The 27,886-nt window shown below is 38.2% G+C and overlaps 2 protein-coding genes across 2 annotated transcripts in view; one reads left to right on the top strand and one right to left on the bottom strand.

Annotated features, from left to right (window-relative positions):
• Positions 1-518: 518 nt before the first annotated feature.
• LOC140923856 (mitochondrial pyruvate carrier 2-like) lies at positions 519-6,904 on the bottom strand. The gene is made up of 5 exons (XM_073373871.1): positions 6,742-6,904; positions 5,395-5,435; positions 4,277-4,361; positions 1,476-1,587; positions 519-713 (listed from the first exon to the last, which is right to left on the bottom strand). Exons 1-5 carry the CDS (start codon positions 6,833-6,835, stop codon positions 671-673), a joined length of 375 nt encoding a protein of 124 aa, XP_073229972.1. The 5' UTR covers positions 6,836-6,904; the 3' UTR covers positions 519-670.
• Positions 6,905-7,095: 191 nt separating this feature from the next.
• LOC140933236 (uncharacterized) overlaps positions 7,096-27,886 on the top strand; it is a 41,787-nt gene continuing 20,996 nt past the window's right edge. The window contains exons 1-15 of the mRNA XM_073382759.1: positions 7,096-7,268; positions 9,386-9,474; positions 11,341-11,550; positions 12,157-12,374; positions 14,531-14,576; positions 14,772-15,007; positions 15,578-15,621; positions 16,365-16,405; positions 17,607-17,704; positions 18,123-18,204; positions 21,736-21,852; positions 24,816-25,011; positions 25,674-25,766; positions 26,170-26,262; positions 27,243-27,363. Of these exons, the coding sequence (XP_073238860.1) occupies positions 7,155-7,268; positions 9,386-9,474; positions 11,341-11,550; positions 12,157-12,374; positions 14,531-14,576; positions 14,772-15,007; positions 15,578-15,621; positions 16,365-16,405; positions 17,607-17,704; positions 18,123-18,204; positions 21,736-21,852; positions 24,816-25,011; positions 25,674-25,766; positions 26,170-26,262; positions 27,243-27,363 (1,798 nt within the window). The 5' untranslated portion in view covers positions 7,096-7,154. The remainder of the gene's footprint in view (positions 7,269-9,385; positions 9,475-11,340; positions 11,551-12,156; positions 12,375-14,530; positions 14,577-14,771; positions 15,008-15,577; positions 15,622-16,364; positions 16,406-17,606; positions 17,705-18,122; positions 18,205-21,735; positions 21,853-24,815; positions 25,012-25,673; positions 25,767-26,169; positions 26,263-27,242; positions 27,364-27,886) is intronic.

Raw genomic sequence — 27,886 nt, 5'->3', positions numbered from 1 at the left:
TGATTTACTTTGTTCTAAAAATACCAGTAAATATTGCATTACTTGACTTTAGACTTTTATATTTTAGAGAAAAGCAACCTAAGAGTCATGTCATAAGTAGGTGGAATATGATCATCTGGGCTGAGTTATTCGAAGCTGGGTTAAGATAACCCAGGGTTAGTGCAAGATTGAATTCAGATATGAAAGCTTAAAAAGCATTTCGGTTTTAATTCTTTTTGTCTACAAGTTGCTGATTGGAAGCTCTAAAAATAACAAAGAAAATTGTCCGAGAAAATGCCTTTGAACACAAGAAAAAGAAACCCGGGTTAAGTGCTAATCGACCTTCCAACAACTGGGCCCAGGGTGAGTGTCAGCATTGTCCTGATTGGCCAGAGTCACTTTGACTCTTAAGATGACTACTGTGACACTGGTTGTTAAAACCTCAGTCACTGAGTCATCAACATACACTCGACTGGATTATCACATTCCACCTACTTATGAAAAGAAATTTCTATCTCCCTTTATGAAATACATGTACATGTAAATTATCACAGAAGAAGCTGTACTCAGTGAATAGTGCTAATTAAGAGCAACTTGGATCTCATTGTCTAATCTAAATTTAGGGATATATTCCCAAGCCTTCACAGACTGTAGTAATAATTATTTTCCTGCTTTTCATTGATTCGCTTGGTTAATTCTTTTCTTCTTCCAGCTGTGCTTGGGAATACCTGTAACTGGAAATTGATTTTAAGACAATTTACCACATATTTTTCTGTTTAAATGTTGCAAAAAATTCTTCACCCAATATACGAAATTCACAAGGACAAAGTGGCTTACTAAACTACTTTAATTAATATGACGGCGAAGGCAATGGGAATGTCAGAAAAAACATGGGGTAAATGAGCAAAACATATAACCTCTGTGTGTACATCTTCCTTACTGCAAATTTTTTTCCCTTCCTTCTTAACAGAGGTGAAATGAACAAATTTTATCTTTTTTGGAGTGTGAATGGCAAGGCTATGAATTATGCAGTATCTATCTTCTCAGATCCACCTTAATTTTCCACTTTTACATTTCTGAGCAAAAAGGTGGGATAATTGCAAAAAAGCTTGGAATACAGTGTAACGAGAAGTCAGTTTTTTAGTCTGTCTTCCATTAGTGTTGCCGTTGTTGGAGCATAAATAAGGTCACTACTGCCAACAGTGTAGAAAATGCTTGTGGAAACGTTAATATATTGTAAGTTGGGATTTTCATGTAGCTGTGTCACAAAAACCAAAACAAAACACCACTTGACATTTCTAAAGCATACTTCCCCCTAAGTGTATCTCAGCAACATACAGTGTGGGAAACACTTTTGGAAGGTGCCACAGTAACTTCTTCTCAGGGAATCACCTTAGTTAACCTTAACTTAATGCTTACCCTTAGCTTAGTCAACAAACGATTAAAACATAACATTCACCCTACTGCCTGAAATTGATTGTTTGTGAATTACTTACTATGCTATTCTACAAAGCTGATTTATTCCAGTTAATCCCAGACCAATGTTTACACTGAAAAGAAGCCAGTTTTTAGGGACGATGACCAGCGAGTATCGTGCCCATATCAATCCTGCAAAAAAAAAAATCAACTTTTTAAATACTGCATCCACAACAGACAGCATTCTAAACCAACAGATTCAGATCGTGGATGCATCTACCTGAATATTCACCCAAACCTTTTGTGCATGTGATCATGTAATCATCACCAATATACAAATTGTGCTTTTCATTTGGCTGATTTGGCAGAAATATTCCAGGTAGATTTGTCTTTGCTGTGTGTTTCATGAAAGTGTATCCAGGGCACAAAGACAATTTCTAATTTTTTTTTGTTAGCCTGTCTTCATATAAATCTAGTCTCCCTTGCAGCCGGTTTTCATCACCCAGCATTCCTCACCAACAAATGGCTGCTCTCATTTGCACCACATTCCTTTCCTGATTTGAGCCAATCACAGCTACTGTTCTATTTTCTGGAACAGGTTTGTACCAAATTAACCTTTGACATCCTGTCCAATCATAATATAAAATATCAGCAATTTGCACAGAGACAAACTGTTGAGTGGTGCCAGATCTCCCAATTGTAGACCTGGATCAGTACAATACATCATTGCAATAACTTTGAGAAAATACAAAAAGGCAAAAGTGATCCTTACAGCAAAGTGATGAAGAAGTAAACAAGCTTAAATAACTTTTATTGACCTGTTAATTTAATTTATTATATAAACTGCAGTGTTTTACAAGGATTTCTACCACCGAGAAATGTGGTATCTGAACACACGTAAAAATACGATATTTTTACATGTGAAGATATCGATAATTTCACTGACATCAGGTTTGTCTCTTAAATTGTACTTAAATTCGTTGGTGTATCATCGAAACATCTTCGGGCCTTCCTCGAAAGTGCTCGGCAATCTTCGGAAATCTTCGGAATTTTTTGGAAATTCTCGGAAAATGTTCGGGAACGTTCGTCTGGTCTTCGGGACAATTTGAAAAATCTTCGGAAATCTTCGGAAGGTGGTCGGAAATCTTCGGAAAATCATCAAAAACGCCGTCATCAGTATGTTTATATAATAAACAGAATGATACATGGACGCTTGGAGATATGGAATTTATCTTCTCGTGTTCACATTCGATATCTCACTCGTTCGCTGCGCTCACTCGTTCGATATCGATGTGAACACTCGAAGATAAATTCCATATCTCCGCGCGACCATGTATTATTCTCTATATAATACCATTTGGAGTGCATATTTTGTTTTATATAGACACTGCCCACCTAGACTAGCTAGCCCCTTAGGTTCTTACTTGGTATGAGTTACGCTAAATTACCTATTAGGAAAGAAATGTAACAAATGATTAAGCTTTAGTATATAGAAAGTATGCAACATAACTTTTGTTGTAGTCTTATTCGAGTGTTATGTGTGTTTGATCATATCTTTTAATGATAAAATGTGCAATAAAAGCAATAAATAATATTATTATTATTAACACTTTTCTTTGCTTAAACTGTTGTTTACAAGCTTTTCTTCGTTAATGTAGTAAGTACTCATTTTTCTCGACTACCAGAAATAACTTTAGACAAATAAACAGAGGAAGTCGCAACGGTGGGAACAATATGCGCATACATGTAAGCTTATGTAATATTAATAGTTAACATCCACCATCCGGTTTAACTTAAATGTTTTGGAATGAATATCCAGTAAACATTTGCCTTTCATTCTATTAGGCTGAACAAATGGTCACGCAATTCACGCAATGACAAACTAAATGAAAACACACAGTACACTGCTGATTACAGTATATGAATTAGACTGCAACTTCTAAGTTCTACAGATGTAACTTACAAAAAGATTCTTTCATGGATTACTGTTACGAAATAAAGCTATACGTGTTTTGAATGCAAAAAACATGATTCAAAATTATTTTTATATTAAATCGAGACATGTTAGTTCCTCCTGAAATTTAAATGTGAAGAGACTGTGATCGATCAGCATCTTATGACTTCTTTTAGATCTGCCATAAAAAAAAAAAACATGCAGCTTGCATGTAAAAGTAAGAGAGGAAATTTCTACATGATAAATACACCCAACTTGCGTGTAATTTAAGCTGCGTTAACCTGAGATTGGGTGCAACTTTCGTTTCGCTTTGTAAATAACATTCCGGTGGGCAGTGGTAACCATTAGAGAGAATGTATGAGAACCGCTAAAATTGGGCCTGATTGTGTGTACATGTAAATCGGCCATATTGTATGCAACAAATGCTGCAATGCCTTGGCCTGTACTATAATATCTGGTCTGCATCTACTTCTGACAGGACCTGATAAAAATACTGATACTAATTTGATAAAAATCAGCTGTTTCCTGCCAAAAAAATATTTCGGTAGTGGAAAATTTACTGATTCAGCTTTTTTCAACAAGCATTGTACATTTTGAAGGCAACAATTTCAGTCTCAAGTATGCTCTTCAGTTTTGCCCTAGAAAAATTCAGTCTTTTGATTCCATGTTTATGAGAGCAAAGCAGAACCCTGCAGTGGGAAGCCTCCTCTGTCAGGACACCTCCATACAACAAGTGCTCATTCTTTGCACAAAAAATTTGCTGATAAATAATTGGTCATTTCTGTGGGCTGATAAAACAATTTAGAAAGGAAATGTAGTTCAAATGTGAGCAGCCATTTCTTAGGGAGAAGCATCGCATGACAAGACAAAAACAGCTGCATGGGAGACTACATGTAGATACAAATCATGCACCGTGTGCTTTGTTACCTGTAGCAGCTAAAGCAGTGGACTGCGATGGACTGAGTTTGTCTGCTGGCCTGGCAAGATCAGCTATTCCAGCAAATACAAGCCCCTGAATAATACCAAACAGTGGTTGAGAATCCATCCTCGGAGACCCAGGGGCAGATAGTGGGGATGAGGGAAAGTCTAAATGGGCGGAAAAATATATGTGGAATGAAGAAAAGTAAAGAATGGCGAGAAGAGCCCCTGGGGACAATGTCTTACCAGACCAGTTCCAAAGGGTCGCCGCCGTTCTGGTTTCTGATTGGTGTAAGAAAAACACAAGTTTTCTGGCACCAGTCAGAAGCCAGAACGGCGGCGACCGTTTGGAACTGGTCTGGTAAGACATTGTCCCCAGGGGCTCTTCTCGCCGTTCTTTACTTTTCTTCGTTCCACATATATTTTTCCGCCCGTTTAGACTTTCCCGCGCCCCCTTTATCTGCCCCTGGGTCTCCGAGGATGTTGAGAATCAAACTCTACTAAACACTGTAAACCCTTGGGCAACTGCCAAATACATGTAAGGAATGAAAAGCTGCAATTATTAACCAAAAACTTTTTTTGGTTTTCAGCCAGTTTGCATACTAATCGTATGCAGTAAGCACATGCACATACATGTATGCCTAAATTTGGACTTCTTTTTTGTTTTGTTTATTCTTTGAAAATCTATTTCAATCTTCCTATCTTGCTCCCTTTTTTCCTTTGCCTTTCTTTTTTATATGCAGTCATGCTCGATTTCCAGATGAAATATTCTCCTTTCCTGAGAAAAATAGCATCCACCATAAATTTATTGTGGATGCTATTTTTTCAGGAAAGGAGAATATTTCATCTGGAATGAGCAAAAGGTAAACAGCAAAATTGGCAGTGAAGTTTTCCTCAAAATGTTGGGAGGTTTTTGCATGTAACTCTGGCAGGATTGGTCAGATTTGAAATGATGTACCTGTGCAAAGAGCTATCCTTGCTGAATTCATTGTTTACCAATGTAAATGATTAAACCAAAAGCTAAATAGGTTTAGAAAGGAAATACATTGTATGCATTGTTTCATGCAGAATGAAAACAGCCAAAACAGTCCTCCAGGGGTTAGATATTTTGCATTCATGAATCTTACCCACTTGAAAGCTGGCGCCCAGAAAAAGATAGTCTGAGGACCTGAAAGCAAAAATACATGTACGAAAAGTTTCACAATTCAATTGTAAAACGTAGTCACACACTATCTTGTTTGTTCCAAATCAACTTACATGTATGATAATTTTTTTATTATTTGTCCTTACTTTACAGTTCATGGAGTCTAGGCCTGTATTAGTATTTAATATCATTCATATAATAATATTTTATATTTCATGAGATATAAAAATTATCACTTGCCATGTCAGCAATATCATAAGCAGGAGACAGAACAGCAGTGCTGGAAACATTATATGATATTAATTTGTCCTAATGGAATGGGACATTTTGGTCAATTGGTCCAAACAGTCAAAGCGCACCACCTTCGAAGGTGGACCCAGATACAGAGTATCTGGTCAGACTGAACCAAAATGGACCGTACCATTTGACTTCTGATTGGAATTTCCAGAAATTTAGATTGAATGGATCATGCCCTGTGTTCTGTGCCATAGTGCGTTTGTTGTTATTTTTCTCAAAACAATGTATAACAAAGCAATAACTAGTAGATTTGGTACCTTGATCATTCCAGATTATCACAAAAACCTCATCCAATAATTGTTTATCCACTTAACAAATGGTAAATGGCTCAGTGTGTACTATAGCCTGATTCTCAGATGTCTGACATCATTATTTTGCAGCCCCTTCGAGAGAGAGAGGAGAGGGAGAGAAGCGAAGGGGCCATAAACGACCTCATCTGAGAATCAGGCTATGTGTACTAATGAATTATAGTTGCATGTGGGAGGTTGCTTCATGTACATGTAAGTACAAATCAAGCGTAAGAGTTGCACTTGGCTAGCAATCCTCCCAAGTGCAACCATAACTCAATAATACACGCTGAGCCGCCAAATTCTTGTTTTATAACATGAGCAAAAGAGAACAACTTTTAATTTTGCTCAGATACAGTAGTGTTGTAATCTGCTCGCGCAGAGGCTCGACTTCGTCCCGGGTTTGCACACATGTAACTGTCTCGAAATCTACCAACCCCTCTCGAGTTTATATCAGGCTATGCAAACAAGGAAGAGGTTTTCTATTGTTTCAATGTAAAATAATATAAGCTTAAATTCATAAGGTCGTTTGATGTGGTGACACTGCCTTCAACAGGATGTCTTTATAGAAACCCAACGTTGACTGTCTGAACAAGGTCCTTGAACATCGAAGTTTTAAAAAAACGTGAAACAAACATCAAAGAAATATGAGCATATGCTGTTAAAAGTCCGATACTATAAACTTCGTCGATCGAACGCGATTGTGAACATCGCATTTACACACATCATCATTCTGATATACTCACCCGCTGGAGCTTTCCAAAACGGAACAAGTTTACGCGGTAATGCACCTTCGATCTGCCCAAGAAATCGCGTCCAAATCACTCTTCCCGCATTCATCGTGTAAAGAAACTTCCGGAACAAACTACTAAGCTGTACCGGCAACACTTCGATTAGATAATAAAATGGCGCAGAGAGTGCCACGGAGCGACTGGGGCCGATATGTTTTCCAATAGAAGACCATCATTGATTGGTCAAACTGCGAAACTATGCAGAACTAGCATCCAATTAAAAATCTTGTAAGAAGTCGCTAAGGGAAAGGAGAGGAGAAATATCAAATTTCCGAATAGGCGGGAAAAGATTTGACTCGCTCCAGGGGACGTACTTTTCGGATTAGGTTTCAGATGGTCGGGTTGATTAAAATGTGAAAGAACACATAATGCGGCTGTTCATCCGAAATAAAGTCAAATATGATCCTTTACATGCTGGTAAGCCGTTGGTGTTTGTGGAAATCCCCGATCCTCGAGGGTTTTCAGTTGGTCAGGTGAAAGAGGTAAGACTCAAGTTTTCGCTGATCATCGAGCATAAGATGAGCTAATGTTTGCTTATGATAACAGCTTTCCTCCCGCTGAACGTTACCTCTGCAACTTTTCTCCCACTAAGCTTAGTACTTTCACAACGTATGTGTGGAAGTTGATGTTTTTTCGTCTGTTTATAGTGTTATGTGATCTTTCGGTTACATGTAAACTAACACAACGGTAACACACTTGTTTGGATTCGTGTGAATGTATGACGATAAGCTTCTCTTTGTGTCGTGGCCGTGTTGGGGGGTGCGGAGGAGGGGGTGCGTTGAGTGAAAGAAAAAGCTTGCCACGGTATCATGAGAATACGTGCATGTACTCTTGTTTATAAGAACTGGAGTGAAGTGATCAGCAGCACATTGTTGACTCTTTAAAACAAAACCCTAATATCCACATACAAATTCTCCAGACTGAACTCCACACATTTCCTTGAATTATTTGCGAGAATTTGGTAATTTTTAATGTCAAAGTAATTTCCCTTGGCTCTCATTACTTTAGTAATTCTCATAACCCTTTCCCATGCTTATGTGTGAATATGTTAGGAGAAAATTGATGATGGTCACTTGTAATGCCTAAAGGGTTAAAGAGCATGACAGTTATCTGGTTATGACTTAGTTTAACTTAAGTCATAACCAGTTAACTGTCATGTTGTTTAACTATACTGAGGACTCCACAGCTTGGGGGGGGGGGGGGTACTTTAGAAATTTCTGGTTGGGGAGGTGCCGCTGGGACCCTGGAACCCTTAACCTATACCAGAGCTAGTTCAGCTGAATTTTGCTACCCTATACTAGAATAAACTCCCCAAATCCCCCCTATCCTAGAGTAGCTGTTTCCCTAGTCTAGATAAAATCTTCAACCAACTGATCAGATCCTGACAAATGATACCCTATTCTGGACCTAAACGCTCTGATTTATATACCCTATCCTAGAGTAAACTGCTTGAAAACCATACCCTTCACAGCAGCACACACCTATATAGCCCATATATGGCAGTACCCCCCCCCCCCCCCCTCCCCTCACCGGGCTCCACAGAACAACCTTTAAGCATGAAAAATTTTATTGAAGGTGCTTTTTGTTACTCTTACATTATAATTATTAGTGCTCGGTGAAATTGTTGTCACGGAATTTGGTGTAAATTCCTAAGGCACAGCAACGAAAACTCCACCTTCTACATTGCTTCCAATTTCATTGGCCAGAACCCACAAAGGCCATCAGAAAGTTGTTGTAAAGTTTTAGTGCAATGCTGTCTCTTAGATTTCAAGTTGATGGTTATATCAAATATGTAGGCTTGGATTTGAGTACAAAACTGACCATTTTGCTTCTATTTTACTATGAAAGTAGCTGGGGTCATCCTAGTAGTAGAGAGGCAAAATCCCAAGTCCAAGCCATTAATGAAAGCCCTTGACTGAAATTACCTACAGCATCTTTCAAAATGGCTGAATTAGCATCTCTCTTTGAATTATCACTCCCCTTGAAGCTGAAATATTAGTTAAGCTGTCCCCTTAAAGTAAGTGCCACCCCCAATCCTCCCCCCCAAGAAACAAAATATCACTGAATATATGGTAAGGAAGTAGAATAGAACAATTTCAATACCAGTGGTAACAACTTTTAGGATTTCTAGTGTGCTGTTACAGTTCTTATTTAGGTAGTGGTTATTACAGTTGTTGCTGGGAGCTAGGGGTGAGGGCTGAGGCCTAAAAGTGCTGAAATCGGGACAGCTGAGTAGCTAATCAGATTACAGAATTTGTTTAAGTTATGAGTAGATGGAAAATCCAAGGTAAACAATTCTGTTGGCAATGAGCTTTACAGGTGTTGGCAGAAAAAAAGGCACACAAAACTCTAAAATCAACTCTGCCCTTGCTTTTATGAAAACAAGTCATCAAATTTGGTACATACATGTAAGCTTGGGTGAGTCTTTGCAACTGAAGGCTCATGCTTGGTATGCAACATAAAATAAGATGACTTGTGAGAATAAAAGCATCATTGAACAGCTAATAAAGCTGTCTATTCAGTAAAACACTACACACTACTTACCAATTATACCTATGGGATTTAACATTGTTTTCTTTGTTATTGTGTTAATTACTAGGAATTTAAGAAGAAGGTTAGGGCAGCTAAAGTTGACTCTCTCTATCATCGCCAAGCTGATGGGTCCTATGAGGTCTTAGCTGATGACAGGTAAGAACCCTCATTTCATTCCTACACATCACTTTGAGTTATGTCAAGGCAATGGCAGCAACCTTTTGGTTAATTCTCACAGTAACTGCTTCATTAATCCTGGTGATGAAGTCAAATTGTCAAATTGGAACTTCGAATGTAAATTTGCATCTAAAAGCAGCTTTTCCAGTATCAATGTCTTTAAAAACTTTTTGAAGCAATCTCTGATAAGCCTTTTGCAAACAACATTTGACATGGAATGTCCATGTACTTGGTCACTTGTAAGAGCATGTGACAAAAAAAAAACTTTCCAGTTATTTCTGCTGTGGAAGAATATCAACATGAGTAACGACTGCCTAGGGGAAGATTTCCTTACTTTTGCTACGTTTGAGACTCAACAGAATCACAGATAAGGCTATCAGCTCGGCAGGATACTCAGCCAGAATGCATTACACTTCCTGTGACATCTTCCACTGGTTGACATCCTCAGGTGGGGGTCTGGGTCGGGATCTGGAGCTGCTGGGGTTGCAACTGTGGCCGGAGTGGTCTCCTGGAGGCAGGTCATGTAGGGGTTGGTCTACTGCAATGTGAGGGGTAAAGGAAGGAGCTACTGGATCAAGGAGGCTCATCTCTAGAGTGACTCCAACTCCTCCATGATGTCCTCAGGATCTTCCTTATCCTGTTGGTCAGTGCCCAGGTGAACAGGGTTCTGGAACCTTTGCCTTGGACCCTGTCTGTGGCAACAGTGGTTTGCAGTTTTTTATGTGGGACATGATAAGGAAAGGACAATAACTTTGTGTAGAAGTGTTTACATTTTGCTGTCTTCAATTTCAGGCCAAAATCACAGAGATGTTTAAGGACAATTATTTCCAGTCTCTTAAGAGTTTCGTTCAATGTGTCACTGAATACTATAATATAGTGGCAGCAAATAAGGTATATCTTCAGATTTAGACCAGCCAGACACCTCTCCATTAGTCTCTGAAAGGTAGCAGGTGCATTTGTCAACCTGAAAGGTATCCTGCTAAATTGGTTAAGGTGGAAAGGTGTGGTTGAAGCAGACCCTCCTTCTCACATCCCTACTTGTAGGTAACCACTGTGAAGATCCAGGGAACAAAGCATTTTGCTCCATTCAAAGCTTCTAGTGTCTCACCTATCCTGGGAATTGGATAGGCATCCCTCACTGTTTCAGACTTGATCTTGTGAAAGTCAACACATACTATCAGTTCACCATCATTCTTCCAACCAAATTAATATAACTGGCAAAATGTAAGGGTTACAAGACTTTCATTTGACTCCTGCTTCCAACAGTGGGTGATCTCAGTGGTATTACCTAGGTCTGTACTGTCTTTATAAAACTCATTGGACATACTTGTCAGTACCTCTTTGACTTGGTCTTCCTGGTTGGAACTCAGTGTCATGGCACTTAAAATCTGATGTCAACCTTTTCGCTGGGTCTTGTTTTGCTTTGTGCCTCATAAACTTCAAGGGCAACCTGGAGGGATGCCAAGTTGACTTTTGGAGGCAACAGGACCAGCTGGTGCTGAATCAATTAAACCAGGTGTGACTTCAAGAGTGGAATGGTGTGGCCTTTTATCAAGTGGTTCAACTATGACCTTAATCTCTTCTGGGCAGGTATGTGTTGGCCCCAGAGAACCACAGTTTGATGGACTGCTATGGTAGCAATAAATTGAGTAACGGAACTTCTTGCACATTTTGTAGACAATAACAAAGATACATCATAATTTAAAAGTTCTTTGTGAACTCGGCCTCTGGATTTTATCCATATGTGCTAATCGGCAGACCTCCCTGAAGAGAGGCCAACAAGTTTAGTTATTATTAATAACCAACTTAGTAGTTATGCCTGTGTCTTCTGGATAATCATTTCAGGACTGTTGGCTTCTATAACATCCAGGATAATGCAATCCTGGAGACAACAAGCAATCCTCTGTGGGCTGCTACCATCTACTACAGATTGAGAGAGGTAGAAAGAGATGCCGCTGCTAATCAGTTAGATGATGCAAGGACCAACAGGGGACTGGAGCAATCAGTCATACAAAAGTACATGGCACTGGGCATACTATTTAATGGAGGCAACAAGTTAGTAGTGGTGATGTGCAAGAAATTACTTTCCATCCACATTATGTATCTTATGTGATTTTATTTTAAGCACCTTAAACCTTACTTCCGTGGCAGAAGTAAAAAATTTAAAAGCACGAATTTGGAAAAACTGATCAGTATAATTCATTGCACCAAATATTTTCCTATTATCAGCATGCCTTGATGTAAAGGACTATTCACCTCCTTTCATATAAGTCTTTCCCTTATTCCTGTCCAAGTTCCAGTTCCTTGTTATTTTTAAAATAGATGGTTATAAGGTAACTGGTACTATTAATAATTTTAAAAAGATAAAGTAAAATATGAGCATTTACCTTTCCTTAGATGCAATCTTCCCTGTGAGAAAGCTGCTGGTTGTATTTACTGTTAATGTTGTTATTGATAATTTTTTAAACGGTCAGTGTAAAACGCAGGCTGAAGACTATTGTTTTCACCATGCAAATGAGTATGTGACAACAATAGTGCCATTGTTTTCTAACCCTATAAACAATGGTTCACAGTCTGCATTTTACACTGCCCCCCTTTTAAAATAATGTTTGTCACATGCAGTAGCTTAATCACTGTGACGTTAATTGCATCTTTTCATAGTCCTGAACGACAGCATCCTCCATTTTTTGAAGAGTTAGATCAGTTATATGAGCATCTCCAAACTGCTGGCAAAAAACCAGTTCACATGTCTCAGAGAACCTTGGACACTCTACAGACACTGAAAGATGAGTATGAACAGAATGACATCCATGAAAAAGATGCTATTGGACATTTTGTTAACCGGCAAGCTGCTAAACTAGGGCTTGTGCATGCAACAAGTGAGTGATGCACGTTCAGTGCAGAACTGCAGTATTTGGACATCTGTCTTATCTGAACCTATTAATTTGTATCTGAGTCTGAGTCAGTAATTGTTGGATTATGTGATTAAGTATCTGACCAGTTATCTGACGACATGTGTCTATTCACCTTTAGGGAGACACATTTTTCCCCTTCACTGTACTCTCCTGACATACATTTTTTATGCTTGTTTTTGATCTTTTATCATTATTTTACATGGTTGTTGTCCAATTTTAATGCTTGTTTAGTAATGAACTGGTATGTAAATGTTACATCATTCTGCACAGGGTCCAGAGGAGTTTCGTGTGAATAAATGAATTACTTACCTTGAAAAATGTCTATACCTGTTGCTTAGCACGATTAATTAGCCCAGTGGGATCTTTATAAATCTACTGTAAACGACTTCTTCGCTTCTTATCTGACCGAGATCGACTTTTGAAAATCAATAACCGCAAGCCATATCCTTGCTGGCGCACGGCACGTCGCCCGAAGGGCGACCGAGGCACGAAGTGCTGAGTAAAAGAAAGGACAAGGGAGGAAACTTGTACCACGTGACTTCGTTCTATGTGAACCGCAGCACTCGGTGACGGAAGTCGGAATGAGACCGGAAACGCAAAAGCAACAGACTGCTGCTAATTCGAGAATCAAAACATCAGCTGCGGAGAGAGTTTTAAAGATCTCAGAGATCTATGCGAAAACAACAGAGTTTTAATTGAAGTGAGGACTGAGATCTTTCAAGACTGGACATTTGTTGTACGTTTCAAGAGTCTTCGATGTCTTAAGCAGGTTTTGCTTGTGTGAAGGCTTCCCAGTAGTCGCAAAACGTACAGCCAAAGACGCAAGAGGCAATATGGTTGGACCACCGAAGAATGGCACAGTCGTGATGATATTACAGTTGCCTTGTACGCCCGCTCTACTCAGTGTCACTTTTTATTGCAAGAGTACACACGACCCGTAAATCACTATCCGTAATTATTTAACATTCTCCAAACAAAACTAACAAGCTGGGCCCAGTGTGATACAGCATTGAAGAAAAACATTACATTCACGGACTAAAGAAAATCGCTCAGTTATTCAGATCCAGAAGGCACTTTGGAGAAAACTGGAATCCTTGTTCAGCCGTAATAAAAAGCTTTACGCTTCAAAAGAGGTCAAAGAAAATGCGCTTGCATCCGGAGGGCAAATCCTACCGACCAGAAACAATAACCACAGTAAATCGATATGTGTCATGACCTCTCAGTGTGAAACATGTGGCTAAAATCCCCGCTAAAATCACATTTGCTGTAGAACCTTCCAGAGCATAATCTACCCAGCAGAGGAAAAAAACTTTATTGGAACGAGCAGCATTTTGGCATGAGGCAAAAGTCGTGTAGGCTTCCCTTTTATTGCTCCGATCCTGAACACATTTACTTTACTACGTCATTTCCGTCACCATGTGTTGCGGTGCACACCGAACGAAAGCGCTCTCTAGAAGCTGTAAATTTCGGTCTCCGAAAATGAATTTGACGCTTTCTTATGCCGTTTTCCTGCAGTATTTTGCAAATACATAAGAATTCTAGATCAGGTTAGTAAAATCAGGCGATTTCATTCAATTCCATTTGAGTTTCAGGGATTCGAAAATCGACCGCAAATTTGTTTCCTCCCTTTCCGTATTTTATACTGTAAGCCGATCTTGCGAGCCCTCAGTCTCTTGGTTTGCGGTCTATAGAATGTGTAACGAAACCGTAACGTGATCAAAATAACCCATTTTTTCAGAGGTTTTCGACGGGTTTTGATGTTCTAACGACAAACACATCTCCTCTGGACCCTGTGCATTCTGTTTAAATTTTTTGCACTTTGCCTTTGCCTTCCTCTACAGTTGTCCACAGCTAAGTTCCTTTCTATTTTGCACAGTTTCCATTGCAGTGCAATTACCTTACAATGTAAAACAGCTATCAAAAACAGTAACCTGGATTAAAACTGACATTCCCAAATACATTGTATTTTAAACACACAGTCAATGAGACTAAGTCTACTCTTTCATGGTTAGTTGCTTATACAATATACCCTTCTTGGTGCTATGATGCAGACATGGGCTCTATCTGTTTTCCAGTGGTTCTGTAATTTCTTTCTTTCTTTTTCTTTTCTTTTCATTTAGGTTCAAATGTAAATGGTGATAGTGGAGCTGCTGCTGAAGTGCAGAGGTAAAGGGAAACACTCACGTGTGTTAATATGCTGTTATGCAATGACATCTTGTACCACTTACTGTCTTGTTATTCAAAACAACTACACACTATAATTGTGCAAAATCCTCTAACACGTACATTATTATGAAAAAGTTATACTGCTTGCTAAACAACAGTGTAGACCAGCCCAACTGTCTTTTTTTTGTGCCTTAGAGTCCAAGTAAGTGGCAGAGGAAAGGGTAACAGAGTCACTGTAGACAAAGGAAAAAGACCAGCTGCAACTGGCAAAGGTGGCAGAAAGGCCCCTCAGAAGCAAAGAACATGTGAGGACTGTGAGGAAAATGTAGCTACTCACTTCTGTGCTGATTGTCAACCACCTTTGGTTCTTTGTGATGACTGTGCAGCTGTACTTCATAGAGGAGCACGAAGGCGAAATCATCAATTAAAAGGTGTGATGGCAGCACACATGATTGAAGGGAGGAGCACAAAGGGGCTAGGAGTGGGTTACTAAGATTAAATCAAAACAAGAAACAATGACATTTCTTTGGCTTAATGCAGCACAAAGGTAACGGGGGGTTAGTGCCAAGATGACAGTTTCAGGAAAGTGAAAGCCGAGTGTGAGAGACCTTGTTTTACTGTCTCATTTCCAAAAGTCATCGCCAGGTACTCTAAAATATTACTGTAGATTAAGGGTATTCTGGTGAGAAGCCCAGAACAATTAACTTGGTAATAAAGAGCAAAATTAAATCTCATTATAATGGCCCCATATGACTTCTGATAAACCTAGTTATTTCCTTTTCCCTACTGCTTTCAAAGAAAGGTGTGGTTGAAAGTTCAATAGGCTTTATTAAACACACCACCTCAGGTATCATGCTCAAGCAGTTTGGTGTCATAACCTGGCAGTGATATCTGCTCCTTAGCAAAGCAAAGACGAAAACACACTTTTTGTTACCTGCTCTTCATCTGTTAAAGGTCAATATGACAAAGGTACACTAACAAAGCTTCTTGTGTTCATTCAGATGTGACAGAAGCACCTACACCGTCTAAGGGCTACACCCCTAAAGTAAGTAGGTAAAAAAAGGGTTAGGTCATGGTATTTTTCCTGATTTTAGTAATTCTGTTTTTTCAAGCATTCAAATAATTATTATTGTCAAAAGCAACATCTTTTACTGATGTCACTAAATGAACAGTGGGTTCCTTAGATGTCCAAGGACTTCTAGGCAGTGCCTAGATTGAGTCCTGCTCCCATGGGTGGCAATCCTGCAACACAGCCATGAGGCCCTATGCTATATTGATGCATTTGTGGGCTGAGTAATAACACCAGAGAAAAAAGGGCAGAACCCCCACACCACCAGACCTGGGCCACTGGACCACAAGGCTAAAAATTCGTCATCAGTAGATCCAAGAAGCCTTGCTGAACAGTAGAACACATTGTCCCAATAAATATTTTCCCTGTGATCCCTGATGTTAAGAAGAATAGCATGGATTGAGGTAAGGGATAAAATTTGTTTCATGATTGACGGATGAACTGCGCAGGGTCAGAAGGTAGCAAGCAAACAAACATTAAAATTACCCTGAACCAAATATATGTAGCAGTCTGGACTAGAAATGTGTATCTCTTGCCTTTGATGCTAGGACAGGATGACAGGCAACACAAAAAAGGCAACTGGTTGTTAACTCTCACGCCATTAATAATTCAAAGAAGCTAAGGCACTATGCTTCCCACATCATTTAATTTTGGCATTAAGAGATTCATGGATTTGTCCTTTTTATGTCTTAGGTCTTAAGTTTATTTTATTTTTGCAGGCATACAGAGCACCATTTGCCATGTTGGTGGCATTTCATAGGTAGGTCCTGATTTGTAAAATAATATATAGATTTAGCCAGGGCTAAAAGCAAAACTCTCGGTAATAATTATTTGTATTTTGTTCAAACAAAATATGAAATCGTGTAATGCTAAGCGGCAAAGGAAACGCTGGAGAACGGTGAAAAACAACGATCGGTCTAATTAGCAAAAAAGAAACTTTGCACGTGCAGCACACTTTTGCTGTACATTTCTTTGCCGTTGTTTTGCACGACTGTAATGTGAAACTTCCAGAAACTTCTTAGTTACATGTTTAATGGACTGAAATGTCGCACTCCTTCTTGTTCACTTTTTTTTCACTGCCACTCACTTTCACCTTGCATTGGTGGCCGCTAGCATTTCTCATTTTGTCACCACCACTACAAAATTGTGATGTTGTTCTTCCAAGGAAAAAATTTCTCCTTTGTTTTTTATCCCTCGCTCTAGATATCTGTTGCCCTTTATCTCATTGAGCTTTGCTGGCCTGCCACCTACTTTCTCTTTTTCTCTCTCTTTCTCTTGCTCTATATTCGAAATTTGTGGACATAATAATCTAAGCTTAATACTTTAGAAAACGTGAACACAGAAACAATTTCCGTTTTCGTTTTTATTGACTCTTTATTTGTCTCTGCTTCACAAGACGTGGGTGGCTATGCGATTTCCCATCAAAATAACCTCGAATTACATTTGGGTTGCCATACCTGTGGAATGAGTTATTTTACATTGGTATACCTGTGGTGCAGATGGACGGTGGGGCAGTGGGCCGGTGGGCCGGTGTACGGTCACATGATTACCAAATTTTCTCGCATTGGTAGTTTACCACATTTTCTTACCCATGGTGCTCTGCTGCACGATAAATTCATTGCAATGAAGCTTCATTTCTTTCATAATTGAGAAGTAAGCAGATTGTAATGTAAGCAGCTTATCACATGCCAAGACCAATACCTGCAAGGTCCCGTTTGTTTGTTCACTTGAGTCTTATAGACATGATGACAACAATGTGTGACAGAGCAAGCTGGCTTGATAGTCAGGTGTATTGAAGTAACAACTGTAAAAATACCAATCAGGCTGGTTTGACTGTCAGTTGTACTTAGGCTTGTAATGAGGTCTCATTATACACCACAAAACATTTAATTTGAAATTATGAACTTCATAGAAGACCATCTCTTTACAATTCATCTCACCAGTTCTGTTTATACTTACAGGGCTGCTAATGAAGTTCCTAGTAAAATGAGTTTAACTGCAGATGAACTGAAATCCAAAGCACAGCCTTTAACAAACACAGACTTGGAAATCAAGCAAGGTAAATAATGTCTACAGCACATCAAGTTAAAGATAGATTTGTGTGTAGATTTAATAACATTTATGCCTCTAAAATTTGTCAGACTTGATAATGGTGTCATGACGACTCATTTTTTTCCCAACAGTGCGCATTGTCATTGGTTACTTGAGGTCACATTGAATCTCAATGTTTCCCTTTGCTCCACCTCAGGAAACATTGAGATTCTTGGGAAACAAATTAACTGTTTCGCTCGTGACCAATCAGTGTTTATTAATACAAGGTGAAAAGTTATTGATTAATATACTAAATTTTTAAGTATAGTTAGAAGTATCAATAAAACCGTTGTGTTCATTTTGTTATAGATTCCACTCCAATAGAAAAAAGTGTTTTAGTTGTATGTTTTAGAAGGGTCAGTTTTTATCTTTTTTCTCACTTGCAGGAAGGTGGTTTGGAGGATTTGACTCCCTAGAAAATGCATTAATGAAGAATGAACTTGTACAAAAGGAAGCAAGAAATCCAAAGTATATACACCTAATTGCAAAAACGTTGTCATAGGAAAATGAAAAAAGGAAAAAGCCAAATAGGAATTAATTTGGGTGATAAGCCTAATGAATTCATCGGCAGCGTCTGCACATGGACGTCAGTCATATTTGCCTGTTGGAATTTTGCTATTGTTTTAAAGCCAAAAGACAATAACACTCAAAATTCCAGCGGGGAAATGCAACAGCTGCAAATGAATCTACCATGAGAATGTGGCTTAATTAGCCTATTTAATTCCTATTTGGCTTTTTCCTTTTGTCATTTTTCTAAGACAACGTTATTGCAATTAGGTGTGTGCAGAATATTAGCACCTTATCTGAGGCTCATTTCATCTCTTACTTTACCCACATATAGTATTCTTAAAATCAGCTTTTAAGGTGATTCCCTGGTTTTGCACCGCGCATCTCTTACTGCGCATAACAAGATGGCCGCCGTAAAACAGAGCATTTGAAGTAACATTATTAAAATGAAGTTGACTGAAGAGAAACGCTATTGGAATTTTTGCTTGGGGTTGTTTCTTGCCGAGGTGAGACTCAGTGTGTTGGGAATGTGCATAACGTAGGAGGTACACGTGTTGCTGAGTTCGACTTCCTCACGGAGAACCTCGATAGTGGATGTTTAACTTGTGCTTACTCACTTTGATTTTTATTTAAACGCTTTCTTTATCACATTGTATCCTAAATGTGATATCGATGTAAATTCTGTAAAAACAGATTGTTTAATACTTTCTTCCCCCTTTCACATACATTCTATTTTGAAACTTGCCCCAGTCCTCTCTCAAAACTCGAAGAAAATGCATTTGGTGCACACTTTCTGCAGCTCTACCGCAAAAACGAGTACGGTGACCCCCATTTTTTATTTCATGATTTTAATAAGGACAGTGCTTCCTTTCGATGAGAAAAAAATTGGCACAAATCTATGTTCAGTTTTTTGGCAATTTTACTAAATTGTACGGATTTAGCTATCACGGGTCGAATAGCGCGTGTCCAATTCAATTCTACTTTGGAGCGTGAAATAAAAACAGGAGCATTAAAAGGTATTTTTCTGGTATGTAAGTGGATAAACAATATAATAAAGTCAAATTCTGTGCGATACCACATGCATCATGGAAAAAATTTCTCGTTTTTGTCTAGTTTTGGGCTGCGCGCGGTTTTTGACAAAGGGTCCAAAATAGCCGTATTTCTCAGCATTGTGACGTCAAAACGAGCACGGTGATCCCCACTTTTTATTACTTTTTTATCATCTTCTTGACTTGTTACATCAGTGTACCAAGTTTCATCTACAATCTATGTTAGGTTCTTTTACTAGGGAATCACCTTAAATTTGATTTTTTTAAAGCATAAATTACTCCTTAAAGGCCACAGCAGGGCACTTTTTAGGTCCGTGTATGGTAATGACAAGCTTCATTCCATTATTTCTGCCTCAACATTGTACCAGTCTACTCTGTCTTTCCCTGTAAAGTGTCTTGACTGGTAGCTACCTTGACCTAGTTTGGTCCTGGACTGCAAATGCCACTATGTGGAAAACACAATGAGCAAGAACCTGTATTGTCTTTTCTAATCTCTTGCTAATTTGAAGGAAATTTATTTTCTCCTGTATGTGTGCTACAACAAAGCAAGATCGCCTCTGATGTAGCATCTCTTTATCTTTTCAATTGCATGCAGAGAATTAGAGTGTGCAAGGTCTTGGACTTTCTCCAGGTACAAGCTGCCTCATTAAAATCCTCAACATTTTTCCCAGGGTTCTTTAAGTTCCTGCCTCCTTTTCGTGTTCCCTGATTACATGGTTGAGAGGAACATGTTCCTCACCAACCTCTGAAAAAGGGCTTGATCAGATGAGAATTCCAGAGACATGCCAAGGTGGCCAAAAAGTCTTTACCTAAGTGCATTTGCTACGTAACCGCTTCCATGCTGGGACATGGTTCCCTCTCTGGCCACTTTCTAAAGTAGTTCGCTGCTATGGACAAGTTTGTAATGTTATCAGCAAACTCTTGTAGTGGTGTAAGATAGTTGACTGTGGCACATTCAATCCTCCTGTGTATCGTGTATGAGGATAATGTTGCCTAGGCGTTCTGGCTGCACACAGATTTCATAATCTACACCATTCCTCCACATCATGTGTTTTTTTGTTGCCCTAGACTGGATTGTGCTAAATGACTTGTTTATTGCTCCATGTCCCTCTGTCTGTGAATTATCATGGAGTTCTATAGTGCTGGTGGCTGGAAACACCTTTCATCAGTCACCCGAAAGTTACAGGTGCAGTGTACAATCCAAGTGGCATTATCAGGACCACAACCCATTTTTTCTCCTCTCTATCTTCTGGGCTGATTGTAACTTGCCAATACCCACTTTGTAAATCAAGCATTGAAAACCTTTTTGACCCTGATTGTTGATCCAATGTAGGCATTGAGGCTCTCATCTTGCAACTGAAGTCTTTCATCAGTATGTGGTTATTTTGGAAAGTTGCTCTTTCGGTGCACCAGTGATTGTAGCCGTTGGAGAGAACTCGAAATCTCCAAACTCTTGCTGCAAGAAAATTGTGCATTATTGCTTCATTAGGTAGGATAGGAGAAACTTCATTTAAGTAGGGTAGCTGGTTTTATGGAAACCAAGAGCATTAAAATTTCCATGCAAGTCTTTTTTTGATGATGTGCGTGAAAAAGTGGTTCTGTTTATTTTCAGTGTACTATGCAGTGATATTGGCAGTCTCTTGTTCCTCCTCTTCTTTTTATTACCTTGTTCAGCTGTGGCGCAGGTATTCAGAGGAGCCCTACATAAACCTAAAAACCAAAGTGCATTAGGCTAAACTGCCAACAATTTCTGAGAAAAATAACTTCCTGACTAAACTAGAAAGCAGTTGTTTTCAATGTGAGTTTTGGGTGTTGATTATACCTTCTCATGTGATGCAAATTGTATTCTGGTCGAGACATTGTGGTACAAGGTCACACATAGCACAAGGACACATTTGTGCTTTCCCTTTACTCAGTGATTTTGTTACCTCTCCATCCTGCGTCCCTGACACATAAAAATCCCCCAAAATGCGAAACAATTTGTGGTATGTACACAAAGATTGATTGATAGATCTGAAGATGTTTTTGTAGAATATCCTGTTTCAGTGTGGCTGTTCTCGTAGCTGTTTTTTAGCGATGCATATTTCTTTTAGTCTTTGTTATGCTTGACAACAGAAGGAAAGTATTTTTATTCCGGTAAACTGTAATACAGTGTTTTGGAGTCTGTCTTCAGGTTAATTTTGTGGTTACATTAAGACCCAGGGAATTGTTTTTCTTAAACTGCTAAGACTCAATAGTTCTGGACAGGGACTCATGATGTTCCTCAAGATGAGTCTCAGGATTCATCATAACTGTTTGCAACAAAATCACTGCTTTACTGTTTTGAAATTTGCCCAGACAACAACAGCTCACACAAGACTAAGATTAAACAACCGCTACTGCCATGTGTGAGGGGTATACATAAGAAGCACATCCAAGTGAGCACTTTTTGTATGATTTGCAGGTACTCACTCATGGAAAAAGGTCAGGCATTAGCTGCTAGATGTTCAGAATTTGATTATGCAGTTCAAAACCTCACTCAAGCAGCTTCTGTGCCAACCATACCTGTCACTGGTGCAAGGTTGGGTTTAGTTTGTTATGTTTCATCCTTTTTTGTTGCCTTAAGTGTTTTTAGTTAAATTAGATACTAGTTTTTTTCCTTTACTATCATGTTTGCTACAGGAAATCAACAAATTATTCACTTTTTTTAATATTTGATCAACATAATAATACTGCTTATAGTACCTACCATCAGTAGTGGAAACGTTTTTTTAAGTTACTATTATAGGATGGTATTTCTGGAAGAATATACCTCTATCTATTTGAACAAAACATCACCAGGAATTATATTAAAATAGTTCTGTAAATATAGCCAAAAAAGTCTTTTTACAGTTGACAGTTTCAACGCCTTGCCAGGAGCTTAAAATAAGCTCCACCAGGTGTAAGTTATGCAGGACGTGCAGAATCACTCGAAACCATCAACAGTAAAACAATTTGTTTTGGCTATTATATGTTTAAGGAACTATCGTAATATATTTGACCTTTCCTAGCCTGATGAAGTTCTTCAAGAATTACAATGAATTGCTGAAGAAAGCTATTCTGAAATTGTGCTCCTTTCAGTATTATGATAGGCCAAGTAGTGGTATAATGATTTTGCTCTTATCATCCTTGTTTCAGTTATACTTAATTTATATTTGTTCTCTCTGTTGTCTTTTTCTTTTGTTAAACAAAATGCATCTTCATTGTTGAGCTATTTTGAAAAAATAGCTCATATGTCAGTGGTGGTGTGGCTTTGTAACTTTGTATGTTCGGATCTTTGTTGCAAGAGCCAATAAGGTTGAAGGTACTATTAGTTGATGCTTAGGAACCAATGAGATCTTAGCATCTACTTAAACATGACATTGGTAAAGGTTGAACAAGGGCACTTTGAGACCGCCATCTTGATTGTTCACAACTTTTTCGTCTTTTATTACGGCTACAGGTGTTTGGAAACATATTAAATATCTTCATGATTCAAACGCTGTGTACAGTGATGCAGCTGTTTAAGGGTTCATATTTTAGTATGGATGCTGCTTCAAGGCATTTCTGACCTAATTCGGCTATCGGTACAACGCACGTCAGTATGAGTTCTGTTTAACCTGCTACAACTGGGTAGAGTATAAAAGATCATATAATTATTTTCAAAGCTCTTCCAATGAAGTAATAATTGATATTTAGATATAGACTTTAATTTGAAAGTATGGCCCCATAAAATGTGGTTTTAGAAGTTTAAAAAGGCAGCTTATTTTTGTGAAAGCTGTACCGAGTATTGTTAATCCTGTAAACAAGCTTTAAAAATATTATTCTCTCGCTTACAAAGTTCAACAGACCTTTTTCGTTCTGGCAAAACAAAACAAAAAAGAATAAAAAGTGAAAAACATGATACATCCTTCCTGCATACGTATTCTATTTAGCAAAGATGCGTAACTTAAGTAGAAACAGTAGCGTTAGGGAATAAAATTGGAAGAAAGTAGTTGACATAATAATTAGGTACTGTTGTATTGAGTGGAGTAACATGATACAAGTAGAAATATATTTCGGCAGTTTGATATTTTCTTAGAAGTTAATAAATGTTAGGCTATCAACCTTAACGTTGCATGAAACATAATTTAATTGCAGATGTTGTAATAAAGCCGAGGTGATTTCTTAAAATCACTTGAGAAAATTTTGTAGTCAAACAATTTGCCTTTTTTTTTTAACGTACGAATTGTAAAAGGGCCAAAGACCAACATCTTCACATGCAAATTGTGTGCATGAGTTATTTTTATAATTCTGTTCACTAGATTACTGTGTGATAACTCAAATTTCCTCACGTACGAACCACAAAAGGGGGCAAAGTCCAGCACTTTCACGTGCCAGCTGTGTGACTGTACATCTCATGCAGATTGGCTTTTCACATTAATAATAGTAACTTGGACGTATGAAGACCTGTTTCGTTTAGTAACCAATGCCCTAAAAAAGGCTCTTGTCTTTTAAGAAGCAATAGCTTTTTAAACATGAAGACATAAGTTGTCAGAGTTAAAGACTGTCTCACAAATGTTAATAAATGTTAGGTTATCAACCTTGACGTTGCATAAAACATAATTTAATTGCAGATGTTGTATAAATTAAATTAAAATCGATTTTAATTTAAGAAATCACCTCGGCTTCATTATACAACATCTGCAATTAAATTATGTTTTATGCAACGTCAAGGTTGATAACCTAACATTTATTAACATTTGTGAGACAGTCTTTAACTCTGACAACTTATGTCTTCATGTTTAAAAAGCTATTGCTTCTTAAAAGACAAGAGCCTTTTTTAGGGCATTGGTTACTAAACGAAACAGGTCTTCATACGTCCAAGTTACTATTATTAATGTGAAAAGCCAATCTGCATGAGATGTACAGTCACACAGCTGGCACGTGAAAGTGCTGGACTTTGCCCCCTTTTGTGGTTCGTACGTGAGGAAATTTGAGTTATCACACAGTAATCTAGTGAACAGAATTATAAAAATAACTCATGCACACAATTTGCATGTATTCGATGAGTCACATTTTGGCTTAAGAAACTCCGAGGAAACCTTAGAGTTTTCCTTCTAATCAACGTTTGGTGAGTAGAAATTTATTTTACTTTAACAATTTGTTTAACTTGCACCAGATGTAACAGGGAAAGACAGAGGAAAGTGAATATATAGGTTGAGGATCGACTCAGCTGAGCGTTTCGCGTTTTCATTTGTGTAGCGCAATACCCAATTTAGCACAAAAACCAAATCTACATTTAGGATGAAAAAGGTAGATTCATCACTCTTGGTAAGGTTACACCGAAGTATTATAGTTACACTGAAGCATTCAAAATAGCTCATGCACGTTTAACGTGCCCATGTTGTTATATGGAGATGAATAAAGATATAAACCAGAAATATACCACCACTTTAGTCAGCTGGTATAATGCCTGCTTCACTTTAATCTGATATGAGTTAACTTCAATAGTTTCTTAAAAGATCTTTTGACTCTTGTTTTAAGACCAGTGCTGAGAAATCGTCAAGTTTGCCTGCTAGTTGACAGTGAAGAACCCCTGAGAGAGCGATTTGTCAGAGTGGCTCAACAGCGAGGACTTTCAGCCAGGACAAGGAAACTTCCTGTGGGAGACTTTCTGTGGGTGCTGCTACCCCCTGGGGTGAATCCTGATACTGTCAGAGATATGCCAGAGCAAGAACTGGTGTGCAAAAAATTATGGTTGTTTACCACTTACAAAAATTTTCTGGAAAATCCGGTTCCAGCCAAAAAATTTTGAGGAGCAATGGAACATCCAAAAAGGAAGTCCTGTCTTTCTGGATGGAATATTCCAAACAGAAATTTGTTCCATTCCTTCAAAGCTGTCTTTGATGCCAGTTTCAGGCCTTTGCGGTCATTTTTCGGTAAATGGAACTGATGTTTATTCAAATGATAAACGCAATTCTGAGATCAAATTTACCAGCCCTGAATTTGTGTACCATTTGCTCAAACAGTGGACCGACTGGTTTGCCCATGTAAATGGTAAACAGCCGATGTTTTAATCATATATTAGTTGCCAGTTGAAAACAGTTTCAAGCTAGTTCATTCAATGAAAGGTCAGTTCTCCCTCTCATAAACACAATTAACTCTTCTGTTTTGTCTATTTAAGGCCCCAAATGAAGCTCTTAACAAACGCATTTCAGGATATATATTATCCTTATAATAAAGCTAGTGGATTCTGGAGTAGCAGGCTAAAACAGCGAGCATTTTCATGCCATTTAAATAGTTAATTTTCTGCTGTCTGTCTGAAACATCGTGACAGGCTCTTCAGCAGCTTCCAGCAGGTTGAGTCGGTGAAGCGCCATGTGATTGTTCAGTTTTTTGCAGGTTCTTCCGATGGTTGTTGAACGAAAAACATGGGATGACTTGTGGTCAAGCCTTAAAACCACACGATTTGAAAAGCAGGTCCAGAGAATGAAGGTTAACAATCAACATTTGCTTGTCAAAATGCTGCACATTGTGTTGACTGGAAAAATTACAGGATTTTAACAAAAAAACTGCCATTAGGTGAACTGAACATATTTGCTTGTAACAGTCATGCAGGGTTGCAACTTTGTTGACTTTGCAGTGTCCCTGATATGACACCATTAAAGGGTTATGAAATGCTTCTGTTCTAACTTCCATTCTGTTGACACTGATCATGATTACTTGACTCTTGGGTCATACTTCACTACTTGTCTACACTGTGAGAATTGTTTAAGAAACAGTGCTCTCTGAAACTTAATGTATGTGTCTACTCTTGCTGACTTGACACATCTTGAAGGATAATCACTAATGATTCAGTGTATATCTAATTCATAAACAAGTGTTTTCTTACTTTCAGAAATGTGGCCTAGAAAATCTTTACTATTTGGTGGAGGGTAGTCCTAAAGAACTTAAAGGAAACCCTGGTCCTGAGGTGGAAGTTTACCTGCAGGTATAATCATGGTAATTAAAGAAAGGAAAGCCTGTCTGTAATAAATTAAAGCATCATGAGATTAATGTGATTGATCTTTCTAATCACATGAAACTGTGTTGCCTGATTACGTTTGGCAATAATTGCAATAATTGAAGATATCTTGTGGGCATATTTTGTTTGTTAGATAGTCACAGCCTCAGCGGTAGTTTTATCATCCATATATTTTCTTTAAAAAAATGGTGTTAATGTGATGGCATGGATGTGATGGCATCCTGCTCTGCCCTTGTTTTATCAATCTTTGAAGGGAGAGACATGAAAGTAAATTTTCTAGCTCCTCAAACTGCATCCTAAATAACATTGCAAAATGATGAAAACTACTATTTATGAAAGTCACTTAAAAGGGCAAATGATGGCCTAAATTGAAGGCGTTAAAATCTGAAGTAGGGCACAAACTAATCTAAAAAACCTAATCAAAATTCTTTTTTATATTAAAATAAAACTAATCGAAATTCTAGAAACAACTGTAACATTTATATTTACAGTATAAAAGTATGTATATTTATGTAAGAAAATTAACCATCGCTTTGGCCTAATGGTTCCAGGCTGACTTAGTTCACACAGTTGGATGGGTTATGATACTAATCACACCCCTTAAACCTGTAGAGGTTTTGTCAAAGCCACAAATTTGGAGTTTTTCTATTTGCATTTGGCAATGTGAATTTTGGTCACAAACATGGCAGCCAGCTGTTTCTGTTTACTACCAAATGTTACAAGTGTTGGGCTGAGAGCCGTAAGGATTTATCAGTGCTCAAAGTGTAAAAATTCTAGAGAGTTAAAAAATGCAGCCATCTTTGGTGCACACATTTCATTTTTTAACTCCCAAATTCATGAGAACTGTGTGTAACAAATTAGTAAAACTGATTGCTTGTTTACTTTTGCAGACTTTTTCTTAAATCAACTGTTTTGCATTAACATTGTTGTTTTCATTTGACTGAAAGGACAAAATAGACAGTCTTCTCTTAGATGATCAGTTTCTTGTGAATCGCACTGGTTCATGGCTGAAAAGTGTTGAATGGCTCTGTCATTTAACCAATATGTCCATTGAATTTCTTCAGTCAGGTAAATCACAAGTCTACTTGTATATTTAGCTAGGGCCAAGAGCAAAGCCCCCATTGATATACTTACATTAAAAGCAATCAAATTTAAACTAATAACATGAACTCTAAGCCAGAAAAAAGAAATCTTCAAATCCCTATTATTAGTAGTAATTGAACTTAGGAGCCTTCGGCATAACTTTACCTTTAGAGGGAAGTGTTAAACGATTAAGAAAAAATATCCCACAAACACACCTAAAGTGAAAAAACTCTCCCAGCAAGCTAGAAGTCGCAAATTTACAGAAAAAAAATCACTATGTATCAAGTTTGATCCAAGTAGTAGAATTCTTCCAAACTACGTATACATCATTGAACCCCGCTTCCACCACACCCCTTTCCTCAAATTATAGAACTCTTCAGTAGCATCAATTTACAGGTTGCATTTTCTAGGGTCAGTATTTCTGTCTTAAAGGGAAGACCTAAAAGGAAAATCATTCAGTACACCACTCACATGCAATTAGTAGAGGAAACAACAGTTGGCAGGTTTA

This window comes from Porites lutea, chromosome 1 (assembly GCF_958299795.1).
Source record: "Porites lutea chromosome 1, jaPorLute2.1, whole genome shotgun sequence".
NCBI classification, from domain to species: Eukaryota; Metazoa; Cnidaria; class Anthozoa; order Scleractinia; family Poritidae; genus Porites; species Porites lutea.
The sequence above is the reverse complement of the archived record's forward strand: the minus strand, read 5'-3'. Positions and strand labels throughout refer to the sequence as shown.

What these genes read in the sequence shown, in the direction of transcription:
- LOC140923856 (XM_073373871.1), bottom strand. Translation starts at nt 6,835, where the DNA reads ATGAATGCGGGAAGAGTGATTTGGACGCGATTTCTTGGGCAGATCGAA. An exon ending in GGGCGCCAGCTTTCAAGTGG is followed by an intron (nt 4,362 to 5,394) that starts GTAAGATTCATG and finishes GGTATTATTCAG; the next exon opens with GGGCTTGTATTTGCTGGAAT. An exon ending in CACTGCTTTAGCTGCTACAG is followed by an intron (nt 1,588 to 4,276) that starts GTAACAAAGCAC and finishes TTTTTTTTGCAG; the next exon opens with GATTGATATGGGCACGATAC.